This window comes from Polypterus senegalus, chromosome 4, assembly GCF_016835505.1.
Source record: "Polypterus senegalus isolate Bchr_013 chromosome 4, ASM1683550v1, whole genome shotgun sequence".
Taxonomy (NCBI): Eukaryota; Metazoa; Chordata; class Cladistia; order Polypteriformes; family Polypteridae; genus Polypterus; species Polypterus senegalus.
The window spans coordinates 193,873,012-193,888,037 of NC_053157.1; the positions used below are offsets into that span (position 1 = coordinate 193,873,012).

At 37.3% G+C, this 15,026-nt stretch overlaps 1 protein-coding gene across 2 annotated transcripts in view; it reads left to right on the top strand.

Moving 5' to 3' along the window:
• ctnna2 (catenin (cadherin-associated protein), alpha 2) overlaps positions 1–15,026 on the top strand; it is a 1,795,296-nt gene that overhangs the window by 1,670,625 nt on the left and 109,645 nt on the right. For both annotated transcript variants that reach the window (XM_039751821.1, XM_039751823.1), the window contains exon 13: positions 3,892–4,043. In XM_039751821.1, coding sequence (XP_039607755.1) covers positions 3,892–4,043 — 152 coding nt within the window. The remainder of the gene's footprint in view (positions 1–3,891; positions 4,044–15,026) is intronic.

Below are 15,026 nucleotides of genomic sequence, written 5' to 3' on the forward strand. Positions count from 1 at the left end.
ATTCAGAGAGTTGTGTGTTTCTTATGTGCCACCACCACCTGATCAAGGTACCATGCTGCGCCCCCTGTGTTTATGGATTGAATGGCAGGTGTCCCAGATGTCCACATGACCATCATCTTCATCAAATTCTTCAGTGTGAAGCCTGAACACCATGAGGGCTGATTTAGAAAATTTGTGTTAGATGGAATGTTCAGTGGGGGCTGGGTGGTCTTTTGGCCTTGGAACCTCTGCAGATTTTGTTTGGTTTTTTTTTTTCTGTATCCTAACTGGTGTTTATTCTATATATATATATATATTTTTTTTTTGCTTTTTCTGTCCTCCTGGCCATCGGACCTTACATTTTTCATTGTTTCATAATATATAATATTATTGCCTAGTCTTGTTTATGTTTTATATTCACATTCTTTTTTATTTCATCTTGTAAATCATTTTGATATTCATTGTTTGTATGAAAATGTCCTATATAAATGAATGTTGTTATATAGTAATATCATTATGACATGTTGTTTGCTTTGTGTGGTGTGAGTGTTCAAAGTTTTGTTTTATATAACTGAACTCCAGTAATAATACCTGAATTCACTGGATAAAATTAATTGTCTCCTGATTTTCTGAAATGTTTTATGTACTTATGCCAAATCTTTTTTAAAGCTTGGTGGCCCTTTGGTATAAAGTGACAGGGGATGGATGGACTATGCTATAAAATGCTGCACAGGATATAATGTAGCATATAATAATAATTTATACACTAATATATGCATAATAATTAACTAAATGTATCAGGTGTGGCGTGTGGCCTGGGATCTTACCTGCCCAGGACGCCTATATAATGGATAGACTAAGGGGAGAAAACACGCACAAGGCGTTATCTCCCCCAGAGCGCTAGTTGGCAGCCCACATGGGTTGTGGCGGTGACTCAGACTCCCGCAGGGCAACATGGGAGCTGGAGTGTGGCACAGCCCTGTTGGGTTCCGTGGGTGCCACCAGAGGGTGCTGCAGGAATGGCTGAACCCTTTATTACAGCACTTCCGCTACACCCATAAATTCTGCCAGAAGCAGATTACAGGACACCTGGAGCACTTCCAGGTGCTTTATAAAAGGAGTCACCTCATTCCATTCGGGAGGCCAGAGTTGGGAGGAAGAAGACACAGCTTGCCAGGAGGAGTGGAGGTGGAAGGAGATAGAGAGAGACAAAGCTTGCCAGACGACCACTGGGGTGGGGGGTAGAAAGAGAGAGAGAGAGAAAAGAAGGAGAAGACAAAGACAAAGTACTGTTTTTAACTGTACTTTATTTGTACTGTGCTGCTGTGGGGAAAAATAAGGGGCATGTTACCCTGCCGTTCTTTCCAATCTTCGTCCAATCTCCAAACTACCTTTCTTGTCAAAAATACTAGAAAAAGTAGTTTATGAGCAATTAACTCATCACCTACAGGACCATCAGGTAAAGGATCTTTTTCAGTCAGGCTTTAGGCCCCAACACAGCACAGAAACCGTGCATTTACGTGTCCTAAATGACGTCCTTTTGGCATTGGACTCAGGACTCCACATGGTTATGGTTCTTCTCGACTTATCTGCTGCTTTCGACACAATCGACCACGACATCATGATCTCCCGACTCGAATCCTGGGCTGGTGTATCTGGCTTAGCCCTCGACTGGTTCAGGTCATATTTCTGCAACAGGACTCTCAGAGTCAGGCTAGACGATTTTTCATCTGAATCAGTCCCACTCTCATGTGGGGTCCCCCAGGGTTCCATTTTAGGGCCACTACTTTTTTCAATCTACATCCTGCCTTTAGGTGCAATTTTTAGAAAACATGCAATTTCATATCACCTATATGCTGACGACTGCCAAATTTATTTTTCCCTCAAGCCAACTGACTCCACCAAACCTCTCCTCGACTGCCTAGCTGACATTAAGGACTGGCTGGCTGTAAACTTCCTTCACCTGAACGATTCAAAACCGAGGTCATTGTTTTTAGTCCCGACTGCAAACAGGCTCCACCCCTTGGCCTCGTTTCTCTTCCCATTCCAGTAACTTCGTCTGTCTCCAATCTTGGAATCAAAATGGATACGTTCCTGAAAATGGATGCTTAAGTCAACAGCACAGTAAAATCCTGCTTTTTCCATCTAAGGCGAATCGCCAAACTCAAGCCTATTCTGTCTAACCACCTCCTGGAATCAGTAATCCATGCATTCATTACGTCCCGGCTTGACTACTCTAATTCCTGCCTTTTTGGTATCAGTAAAGCCACTCTTTCTAGACTCTAACTGGCTCAAAATGCATCTGCAATGCTTTTAACTGGAAGTAGCAGAATCCAACACATTTCACCGATTTTAAAATCCCTACACTGGCTGCCGGTTAGATTCAGAATCGATTTTAAGATTCTCCTCCTCACCTATAAGGCATTAAATGGTCTAGCCCCTGCCTATTTGAGTGTCTTGCTCCATTGTCACAATCCCCCTCGTGTTCTTAGATCCGCAGATCAGCTGCTCCTAACCGTTCCCAAGGCACGTTTTAAAGCTCGTGGTGAAAGGGCTTTCTCCGTCTGTGCACCCAGGCTCTGGAACTCCCTGCCCTTAGTGGTTAGGCAAGCCGCTTCAGTCGCCACATTCAAATCTCGCCTAAAAACGCACTTCTTCACATTGGCTTTTAATTCTTAACCTGTTTCATTTTCCACTTGCCTTTTGCTATTTTCTCTATTTTATTTGGTCCCCTGACCTGTTTTTAGTATCTCTGTTTTAATTCTCTCTTAATGTTTGTTTTTAATATTTTGCTTTTAGTCCTGCTTGTTGTAACTGTACAGCGCTTCGGTCAGTTGTAATGCTATGTTTTTAAGCGCTCAACAAATAAATATGGTATGGTATGTTTCCCCTCGAGAATAAAAGTGTGTTGTGCATGGTGTCTGTCTGTGTCGGGTTTGGGCAGTTGGTGTGCCCTCTGCAGGCCACACAGGAAATCCTGCTCCATCACAGGGCTAACCCTGGGCACAATGGAAACTGATGTGGAAAAGAGGATGGTGGCAAAATTGGATGCCATCATTAAGAATCCCCTCCAGTAGATGCACTTTTGGAGCAATTTCATCCATGGGCTCATTCCATCACCATGTGCTAAAACTTTTCTGCCCGCTGATATCAGGCAATTGAATGCTTCCTTCCAGTGTATTCTTTTAAGTTCATTTTAAATTTTCTGCGCAATGTAATTTATTTATTGATCGTTTCATTGATTGATTGTATTATTTATTCTTCGAGTCTGTTTTCTTGTTTTTTGTGTTTCTGCTGCTATAGGCATTGAAATTTCCCCTAGGGATTAATACAATTTATCCAATCAAAAACTTTACAGAGGTTCATAATAATGAATATTAAAATTAAATCATTTGATTGTACTTGTTCTGTTTAATTTCTCATTTATGATTTATTTGTTTTTTGAAACACACACAGCTTTTTCTTTTTTAAACTATATTACTCTCATTCATTTTTTAAGTGAGAGGAAGCTGCCCAGTAATTTCTCGGGTAAATTCCACAATAAGAAAATCTCAGAATGTGGCTGTGTGAACCAACTGCTTTGCTTTCCCAATTCTGTGAAAAATGTACACAGCATATGACAAGGTGAATAATTTAAGGGTCAGGTGAAGTGGATAGCGTCAGCAACAGTAATGTTTTCGTGACAGTTTTGTTGTATAGTTCAAAGGTGCAGATGACAAGTGAGACCTTTTTTAAACTGAGTGCCAACTGACAAAATGTGCATACTTGCTCAGACCATGAAACTGAGAAATATTTTACCTGTTTATGGAATTTGTGCATTAATGTGTTTCTGCCTGTGGACAAGGAAAAAAAAAACTTGGAAAGATGTTTGTAATCCTTTTTTCCCTTCTTTTTATTTTTCTGTCTGTCTAGTTATGCCACGTTTTGCTGAACAAGTGGAAGTTGCAATTGAAGCACTGAGCACAAATCCCCCTCAGCCATTTGAAGAGAATGAATTCATTGATGCTTCCCGCTTGGTTTACGATGGAGTTCGTGACATTCGAAAGGCTGTCTTGATGATAAGGGTGCGTAAGTCTCTTGTCACATTTGCAGATAGTATTAATCTCTATTGAATCTTGGAGTTTTACTCATAGGAATAAGAAAAATCATTTCTGCAATGTTAAATTTGGACATGATTATCGTAAACCAGAGACTGTGTGCATGTCTCTTCTTTTATCTATTCATATATACAGTATTTATTTATCTAAAAGTGATTGGCAGAGGTTTGTGTAAAATAGCTGCTATCCCTGGACCATAATCTAGTCCATCACAATACATATTAATGCAGCCATCAACATTCACTCACACAATTGAACCTCACAGTATGTGCTTTTGTATTAGGGAAGAAATATGGAGATATAATGCAAGCTACAAAATGAGGCATATCATGAACTTTAATCTAAGCGTTCCACTATAACCATTACACCATCACTAACTATGCCTCCCTGATAAACTAGTGCTGTTAATATTTTTTTTTTTTTGGCAGATGACTGTATTCAAGGTCAATTACAAAGCATGCAAGGTGATTTTCAAAACAAAACTAATTTAATGCCTACTATTCATACATAGCAATATTCACAGTATTTGATTCACAGCATTAAAGTATAGTGTACACAACAAGAAACATGGCAGAATGTAAAAACACAAATCATTAAAAGCAACATCCAGACAAATACAGTAGGCATTCCTTGCTTATAATAATAATAATAATAATAATAATTATTATTATTATTATTATTATTTGCATTTAAATAGTGCTTTTGCTTCTGCAGTTATTATTGAACACATTTGCTCTAATCATAACTAACAAAAATTAGAAATTTTGGAAACTTTTCTCGTGCAAATGATTTACATTCACACACTTGAAAAAGTAGAGTTCTTGGCCCAAGTCACCTAATTGATTTCTTCTGTCTTCTCATCTGCTTTTCCTAGTAATGGCATAATGGCAACACACTGAGTTGTGTAGATCATACTTTCCCTAACCCCAGCCATACCCTCTGTTTCCTTCTGTGAAATTCCTAGGCATTCCTATGCTAATTGATAGATTCAACTTAGCCAGCATCTCCTGGGACTTCCCGTTGGTTTTTAATTTCTAGTTTTCCAACATTAATTCAAAGCCATGTTGCTAAATGTCATGAATGTGCTAATGTGTAAATCATAGACTAATATATTTTGAAGTGGTAGTAGGTTTTTGAGGTAGTCTAAAACATCGATCAGTCAGGCTGAGCCAGTCTACACTAAATTCACCAAAGCAACCAATAACAGTAGGTATGAGCGGAAATACAGTAGAGAGAAAGAGATCAAGAGTGAAACAAATTGCTTACGAAGCCAACGTTCATGTGCCAAGAAGTTGTCTTTGAGAAAGCAAAGTGCATTGACTAAATAATCTCTATTTTTTTTAAAGATCACTACGGTAATGTCAAGAACACATATGCACACATGCAAATGTACTCTAACAAAATGTGGTATACTGTAGCGTCAAAAGAAACACACAATGCCTACAAAAGGATAAAAACAAAATAAAAAAAACAGGAAAATAACTTCTGACACTACTGTAAATAACTAATTCTGCACTGTATTTTAACAATGAATTGAATATGAAAATAGCCTTTCAATTTTGAAGTTGGATTTGTTAACAATCTTAACTATTCCCTTTGCTTCACAGCAAGCTGATTAGTCTAGTTGTACCTCCTAGTGTTTGTCAGATTTCTAACAGAAAAGAAGCAGGTACAGTATCTAAGACTGGGCTTCCTCCATCTGCCTAATCCTCTGTATGTCAGCACAGGTGCTTCTCAGGTTTGCATTCTTTCATCCTTCTTATTCTCACTTTATAGTGATTAACTGTACCTTTGATAGGTCCATTAAAATTGTAGAATATGCTGACAATATGTCAGTTAAGAGTCTCATCACAAATCTGATACTGAAGAGAAGTGGATGGCTTAGTTGAATAGTGTGGTTGTAATAATCTAGAATTCAACTTTATTAAAACAGTAGAACTGCTGATTGATTTCCGCAGACACCCACTGCCTGACCCCCATGGAAATCTATCACCAAGCTTTGCCAATAGTGTAGTCGTTTAAGTTTTTGATGCCACTATTACCTACGCTCTAAAGTGATGGAAGAACATCATCTCCATTATTGGGAAAGCACAAAAGAGATTGTTCTACTTACACCAGCTTAGGAAGCTCCACATTTCATGACCTGTCCTAATGAAGTTTTATTCAGCCATTATCAAGAGTGTTTCAACCTTTTCTTACACCATCTGGTTTTCTTCTGCCTTCTTCCTTTTCAAGATTAGGCTACAATCTGCTGAGAAAATCATTTGCTGTCAGCTTTCATCAATAAATGATTTGTTCTTTGCTAGGATTTAGAACGATTGCTGCAGACTCAACTCTCCACATCAGCTATTTATTCACCAGATTATCAACCTAGGGAAGGTACAGGTTCATTGCCATGCCTATAGCTTCTTTCTTTTAGACATTATGCTCCTTAACAAACATACTCAATTATAACCCTGCTTCCTTTCTTTTCACATTTTAGTTGATATTGATACTGCTTGTTAGTTTGCACAATCCTGGGAACATATCTTATAGGGCATCTATATTTTTGCAGTATCTTGCATTAATTAATTGCTTCTTTGTGGTAATCATAGCACAGTGCTGTTGGTAGTTCTTTTTGTTTTTTAGTATTTAAATTGTTTAGTATTTTAAGTTATAGCACCAAGACTAAATTATTTATGGCTCATATAGTGGCAATAAAGTGTTCTGAATCTGAATAGCACTAAGTACTCCTGTTCCATATTCTTCAATGTTTTAATGCTTTCAGTGTCTGCTCATAACTTATTATTTCTGTCCCGCCTTCATAATTTTAATGGCCATTTAATTAAATGGTTGAATGGAGAAACAACTAATTCACTTACCAAATAAATTCTGCCTACTATCACTTTCCATTTTACCACCTTTGTTTACTTTTGTCTTTTTGAATCCTTGTGCCAAGCCACTTTGTAGTAACGTAATTGACATTTAGGAAAAGTATCCTGCAAAACATTGCAACACTAAATCATGTCCCTTTTGCTTCTCCAAAACTTTAGTACTGGTTAACAAGATATTACATAATATGTTTGTTTTTTTGTGTCAGCTTTGCTCTGTATTCTCAATTTTTTCTCCAGCATCCTAATATCAGAAAGTTAAATATACCCTGCAATGGGCCAATATAACATTCATGTCTTCTTTAAACCCTAAAGATTACCAAACTAGCACAACTCTTTCATTTTATGTTAAAGAGATAATAAAACAGCATAATAGCCAAAATGTGATTAACAGTTCTTTTGACTATACTAACTGTTATAATGCTACTATCATCCATCCATTTATTTTCCAACCCACTGAATCCGAACACAGGGTCACGGGTGTCTGCTGGAACCAATCCCAGCCAACACAGGGCACAAGGCAGGAACCAATTCTGGGCAGTGGGCCAACCCACCGCAGTGCTACTAACATTGTAAAATTAATACTCACATTGATAATATACTATCTATTTTTTCAAATACAAAAGACACTTTAGAAAATCACAATGACTGCAACATGCAGTAGCTGGCAATCATGTATTTACTTTGTGAGTCTGCTTATTCTATTACAAGGTTGTTGCGGGAAGGCCATTGCAACAGCATTGGGCACTGTGCTAGAACCAGCCCTGCACACGGCACTAATTCGTTGCATGTATAAATGACATCTGTCCATGTAGATAATATTCATCAATTGACTGAATAAACCTAATCCATCATGTTAGGGTATTGTGCCAGAGACTATCCTGGCTGCAGAGGCCGCATGATAGAACCCATCAGGAAATCAGTCACATACACGCACATACTCTCCACACCTCCATAGTAACTTTTACTGGAGCATTTACATTAATCTGATTACTCTAGATTAAGTCAAATTAATCTGGACAGATTTGAGATGTTGGACAAAAGATGGATTATCTAAAAAAATAAATCACATAGACACAAGGAGAATAGATACATTGTTTTTGCTACACAGTGAGTGAATGATAATCCTTTACCGCCAAAGTTTAAGTTACAAGTTCACGTTCAGTGGGGGTTTGGAATCAGTAATAATGTACATATCAAAAAGCTTCTCTGAAAACCATCACACTGTCACAGAACAACAAGAATTAAATCATAGTTTAAAGAGAAATATTCAGCTCTTCTACCTAAAAGGTTTATGTTTTTTGTCTGTCTGTTTGTAATGTGGGGCTATTCTGCACGCCAGCCACAGTAATAACAGATAATTTGTTGTAGAATGGTCCCTGTGTGGTGGGTCATTACTCAACCCGCTATATCCTAACACAGGATCATGGGGTCTGCTGGAGCCAATCCCAGCCAACACAGGGTGCAAGGCAGGAACAGATCCCGGGCAGGGCGCCAGCCCACCACAGGACATAGACACATACCCACACACCAAGAAAGTTTAGGATCGGCAATGCACCTAACCTGCATGTCTTTGGACAGAGGGAGGAAACCCATGTAGACATGGGGAGAACATGCAAACTCCACGCAGGGAGGACCCGGGAAGCGAACCCAGGTCTCCTTACTGCGAGGCAGCAGCCCTATCACTGCGCCACCGTGCCGCCATAGTCCAGAATTACCAAAGCCATATTTGACAATGCACACCCTTATAAAGAATTAGAAATAAAAATGTACAGTAATTATAGGCAGGGACTGCTAATTATATGCCCATGATTAGTTAATAATCTTTACCATTCAGGCTTGTGGTAGCAATATGCCAAGGACAAAACCATCTTCAAATATCTCAAAAACCTCATACCATCCATTGAATATCGAAGTGAATGTGTCATAATTTCAGCCACAAATCCTGGATGTTTTATCATCATTTTTTCACCATGAACTCCTGTTTATACCAGAAAGATCTAGATAAAAATTAGAGGACTTATATTTAAAGGCTGAAGATCTTCCACCATACGATTGTACAAGAGAACAGTATTCCTAGCACACAAGTAAATGGACAATTTAAAACAAAGAAATGAATCATAGTTTTGGAATGCCTAAATCAGGGCTGAAATAATGAATGTAGGGACTCCTGAGCTAGAGGCACTTTTGGGGCCCTACCTACATAAAATTCTATAAGATGACATCAACTTCAAGTTCTGAGAGACACATATAGTAAAGTAAAGGATTACTACAGAGTCTTAGCTTTACAGTGAAAGGCAAAAATCTGAAGAACAGGAACAATATGAGCTTGCTCACTGAAAGCACGCTGTAGTAAAGCTTATATCTTTAATTAGTCACTAGTAACCATCTCAAACCAAGGTTAGAAAGTCAACTATAGCATCCTATTGCAAATGTCTAAAAATGTAGAACTATCAAATACTACATAGGCCATTCTGTATGTTAACACAAAAGGTTGCTTGATTCATAATCCTATTACAAAAATCCAGTTTTCAAACCAGATCACTCTTCATTGACATCAGATCATTCAGTGTTTCCTGTCCCATTGTGAGGCTGAACCTATTCTTTACTCATCTGAATATACAAAAAAATCATTCAACACTTGCATTTTTGACAGGCAATATATCAAGTAAAGTCTTAAAGGAGTGTTCACATTTGGGAAGATGTTTTGCGGATTTTTTCTCTAACACATTGTAAAAGCTCTGGAGCCAATGAAATGCTTATGAATTCTCTAAACTGGACAATCCACAAAATCACTGCGCTACTATACCCAAAAAATAAAACACACAGATGCAACAGTAGCTATAAACAATATACAACAAATGCAGACAAGAAAAAAATGAGAAAAAATGCACACACACAAACACACACCAACACACGCACATAGACATACAACTAAGGAAAAATGAAACCACAATAGCACAGCACAAGTTGTTTATTTCCCTCTCTCTGCTCTCTGCGCTCTTGAGCTCCCACTACTAGCAAAATGTAAAGCCAGGGATCAGATCAGATCAAATCAAATCAGGATCAGTGTTATTGTTATGATTACCAGTCTTTGTTTATGTTTTGTAGTTTTTCTTGGACAGATTTTAAATAAGTATTAGGGCTGTATTAAAAAGTCCTTACTTGAAGACATTCAATTGTAAAAAAAATGGTCCTTTATTTAGCCTCTCACTATCTTTGGCATTGTGCTGTTTCTGTATTTTGCACTTGTTTTGCACATCAACTTCGCGATCAGGGTTTTTGTTAATTTTTTTGTTAGTCTATATCATCATTTATACAACTGACAGATATTTACATTGCACTGCTCTGCTTTCTGGTAAACAAATATACAAAATAAGCAGATTTTAAATATGTCTCCAATGACCTAAAAATACATTTTGCATCTAATCTAGTTCTATTTTACTCTTGAACCTGAGATTGTGATTTGCTGTAGTTTTATATTAAAACCATTAAGCATTCATTGCGGCAAATAATAACTAGCTTCCTTTAGCTTTAAAAATAGTGGGAAGTAACTGCCATAGTTCTAATTTTCCTTGTATTGTCATAAAGGCTTTAAAATTAACATTTTAAAGAGCATTGTCAGTGTCATGAAAGCTACCTCAACCAACATGTGTCTTTTGAACGTGGCTGGCTTGACAAATAATTCTTAAAACAAAGGCAAAATGAAAATAAGTATTAAGGTTACATGTGTTATATTTTTACTGCACACAGGGGAAAGAATGCCATTTAGTTGGATCTTGTATGTTATTCTCTGACCATTGCTGCCCTGCTCTACAAACTTATCAAACTGGGCTGCTACACACACTTGACCTACCTTCCACAAGCTGCTTTTTTCTTTTTTTCATTTTTTATAACAATAACCTACATTTCTTGTGATTTTTTTTGTTACTTTTGCTGTCTATTTTTTTTACCTAGTAGCAAAGTTTTTTTTTTCTTTCTTTATTCATTTTATTGCAATCCATACAAATCAATCAATTTTTTGCAAAAAGAAAAATTCAGTTAAGAACAGATCAATCCCCACCCCTGAGAGAGAGAGCAAGCCAAACAGCATTAAATTTAAGGCTTGTAAACATACTTAAATTAATAAATTCTCTGTGCTTTATGAGCTTATTTTAAAATATTACTGATTAGATCCTGCCATATTTTGAAAAAAGTCTGTACAGATTCTCTAACTTAGTATTTGATTTTTTCCAATTTCAAATAATATAACACATCAGTTTCCCACTGACTTAAAAGAGGAGAGTTTGGATTCTTCCAGTTTATCAGAATAAGTCTGCGTGCCAAGAGTGTAGTGAATGCAATCACAATTTGTTTGTCCTTCTCCACTTTAAGCCCCTCTGGAAGAACAACAAACACAGCTGTTAATGGGTTAGGAGGGATTGTGAGTCCAAGGCTGTCTGAAAGGTAATTAAAAATTTTGGCCGGAATAATGTTAATTTGGTGCAGGCCCAGAACATGTGACCCGGTGAGGCTGGGACTTGATTGCAGCGTTTGCAGGTTGGATCTTGCCCTGGAAACATTTTGGAGAGTTTTAGTCGAGACAGATGTGCTCGATATATAATTTTGAGTTGTATAATTGTATGCTTTGCGCATATGGAGCTCGAGTGAATTCTCTGCATTGCTGCTTTCCACTCCTTTTCTGATATATTAATTGAGAGATCTTTTTCCCAGTGTCCTCTTGGATCTTTGAAAGGGAGGGATTGTAAAATGATTTTATATATTGTAGAGATGGTGTCTAAGTCCTTGAGATAGAGCAATATTTTTTCCAGCATGGATGAGGGTCCAAGATGAGGAAAATCTGGAAGGTTCTGTTACACAAAGTTCCTGATTTGAAGATAGTGAAAGAAATGTGTAGCTGGAATGTTAAATTTGGAATGTAAATGTTCATAGGATGCAAAGACATGTCTATATAAAAATCTCTAAGCAAGTTAATTCCAAATTTTTTCCAGATATTAAAAACTGCATATGTTTGTGAAGGTTGAAAGAGGTGGTTCTCTTGCAGAGGTGCCACAGATAGAAGCTTCTTCGTCTTAAAATGCTTTCTACATTGGTTCCAGATTCTAAGTGAGTGGAGCACAATTGGGTTATTAGCATATTGCTGATAACGTGTGTTTATTGGAGCACAGAGCAAGGAATACAAAGAACTACTGCAGGATTTTACTTCTATTGCGGACCAAGCTTGTGTATGTTTTTCTATTTGTGTCCAGGTTCTTATCGCCTGTATATTTGCTTTCCAGTAATAAAACTGGAAGTTAGGTAGAGCCATGCCGCCTTCTGCCTTTTGTCTTTGTAGGGTCACTCTTTTGATGCATGGATGTTTTGAATTCCAAATAAATGAGGTTATTGTTGAATCTAATTGCCTAAAGAATGATTTATTAATGTATATTGGAATGTTTTGAAATAAAAAAGGAGCTTAGGAAGAATATTCATCTTAACAGTGTTAATTCTTCCAGCTAGTGTGAGATGAAGGGTTGACCATCTATGCAAGTCTTGTTTAATTTTTTCCATGCAGACGGCGAAATTTTGTTGATATAGAGCTTTATGTTTACTTGTGATGTTTACCCCTAGGTGTTTAAACTGTTCTGCAATGATAAAAGGTAGGGTATCTAATCTAATATTGTATGCTTGAGAATTCACTGGAATGAGTGCTGCTAAGACTGCAGGCACAGAATTTTCTGGGTCCGATATATACAGTACCATATCATCTGCATGTAATGAAATTTTCTGTTCCAGTCCTTCTCTGCTTAATCCCCTTTATCTGATCAGTATTTCGACAATGTATTGCCAGTTGTTCAATGGCAATGGCAAACAGCAGAGGTGACAAGGGGCATCCTTGTCTAGTACCACGTTCTAGTTTAAAGTAGTCTGAGCAAATGTTGTTGATGCAAACTGAAGCTTCTTGGTTAGTATACAGTAATTTAATCCATGCACAAATGTTCGAGCCAAACTCAAACTTCTCCAATTTACTAAAAAGGTATTTCCATTCAATCATGTTGAATGCTTTTTCTGCATCCAATGATAAGCTAATGAGCTAGCTGAGCGGAGAATTTCTTGTAAAATTCTGCAGGGTAGCCATCAGGGCCTGCTGCTTTCCCACCTTGGAGTGACTTTATAGCATCTAGTAATTCTGATAACGCCAGAGGTTTATCAAGTTCCTCCTCACTAAAAGTGTCTATCTGTGGTATCTGTAATGTATCCAGAAATGCATTAGATTGTGTATTGTCTTCTTTAAACTCAGTACTGTAGTATATAGGGATTTATAGTAGTTTCTGAAAGTGTGCATTATATTTTTGTGGTCGACGATTTTATCTCCGTTCGCGTTGGTGATTACTGAGATTGCGTTGCGTACTTCTTGCTTGTGAATTTGTTGAGCTAAAAGCTTATTAGCTTTCTCTCCATGTTCATAGTAATGATGTCTGAATTTATAAATTAGTTGTTCAGTTTCTTTAGTTGTCAAGAGGTTTAGTTCTGAATGTAGAGCCTGCCTTTTCCTATGTAGAGTCTCGCTTGGTAGTCTGGCGTGTTCTTCATCTATTCTAGTAATTTTGCTTTTTATCTCTGCTACTTTCTTGGCTTCGGATTTATTTCTGTGGGAAAGATATGAGATAATCTGTCCTCTTAAGAAGGCCTTAAGAGTTTCCCAGAGTATTCCTGCAGAGATCTTGGGGGATGTATTTGTCTCTAGAAAGAATTTGATTTGTTTGGATATAAATTCCATACAATTCTCGTCAGCTAATAGAAGTGGGTTGAGGCCATCTGCGGGGTGAGTGTATGGGGCTTAGTAATTTTAGCTCCAAAATCATAGCTGCATGGTCAGAAATAACAATAGCATCATATTTGCAAGATTTAATCATAGGCAAGAAGTTATTGTCTATAAAGAAGTAATCAATCCTTGAGTAGCAATGATGTACTGGTGAGTAGAAAGAATATGTTCTTGAATTTGGGTTTAAAAACCTCCAGGGGTCTGATAAGTTGTGATCAGTTATAAATTTTATAATTATCTTTGCGGTGTTAGATGCCGTTCCCCCTGTGGAGGAAGTCCTATCTAAAAGTGGATTTAGAACACAATTAAAGTCCCCAGCCATTATAACTTTATGAGTGTTCAGATTGGGAATGGATGCAAATACATTTTGTATAAATTCCTTATCATCAACATTAGGTGCATAAACATTTATCAAGACCATTTTACAGTTAGATAAGTCTCCCATGACCATTACATATCTCCCTTCAGGATCCAATATTACATCTGATGCTACAAATGGTACTGTTCTATGTATGGGAATTCCCACACCTCTAGTTTTCTTTGTAAAACTGGAATGGAACATTTGTCCAATCCAGTCTTTTTGCAGCTGGAACTGATCCTTGCTTAGTTAGTGGCTCTCCTGTAAAAATACTATTTTAGCGTTTAGACATGTTAGGTGAGAGAGTACTTTCTTTCTCTTTAATTCGTGATTCAGGCCTTTAACATTCCAGCTCATGAAGTTAACTGTCCTATCATGGAGACATTGATTCTGAGTTTTTGATGTCATTTTATAGTCTTAACTGGAAGTGAGACAGCTTCGGCCTTAATTTGCTATTTCCCCTAGAGTTGTTGCCATTATTATTATGTTGGTAGTTATAATTATAAAGATTAAGAGGATAGATTAGGTATAGATCAAGCCTGCTCTCTTTCTCTCCCTAGTAGCAATGTTTTAAGCTGCTGTTAACAAAATTATATTTGACAAATAAAAAAATATAGAGGAGGGAAAGCATCATTACAGAACAACAAAACAAACTCACCATGCCTCGACTCACATAAAACAAATATAAAAGTGCACTGACTATGGATCTCTTGCAGAAGGCTTGATGAAGATGCAGGGTATGTAGAACTAAAGTTACACGTGCTTTCAACATTTTAAAGAAATCATGAGCAATATTGTAGCCTCACAAAGCATCATGGGGTGCTGGGTAAAACAAAAGTTTGCCTAAATTAGCTGCTTGATGAATTTTCAGAAGATAACTCAGTGAACAAATCGCCAGAAAATTCACTGCAAAAATA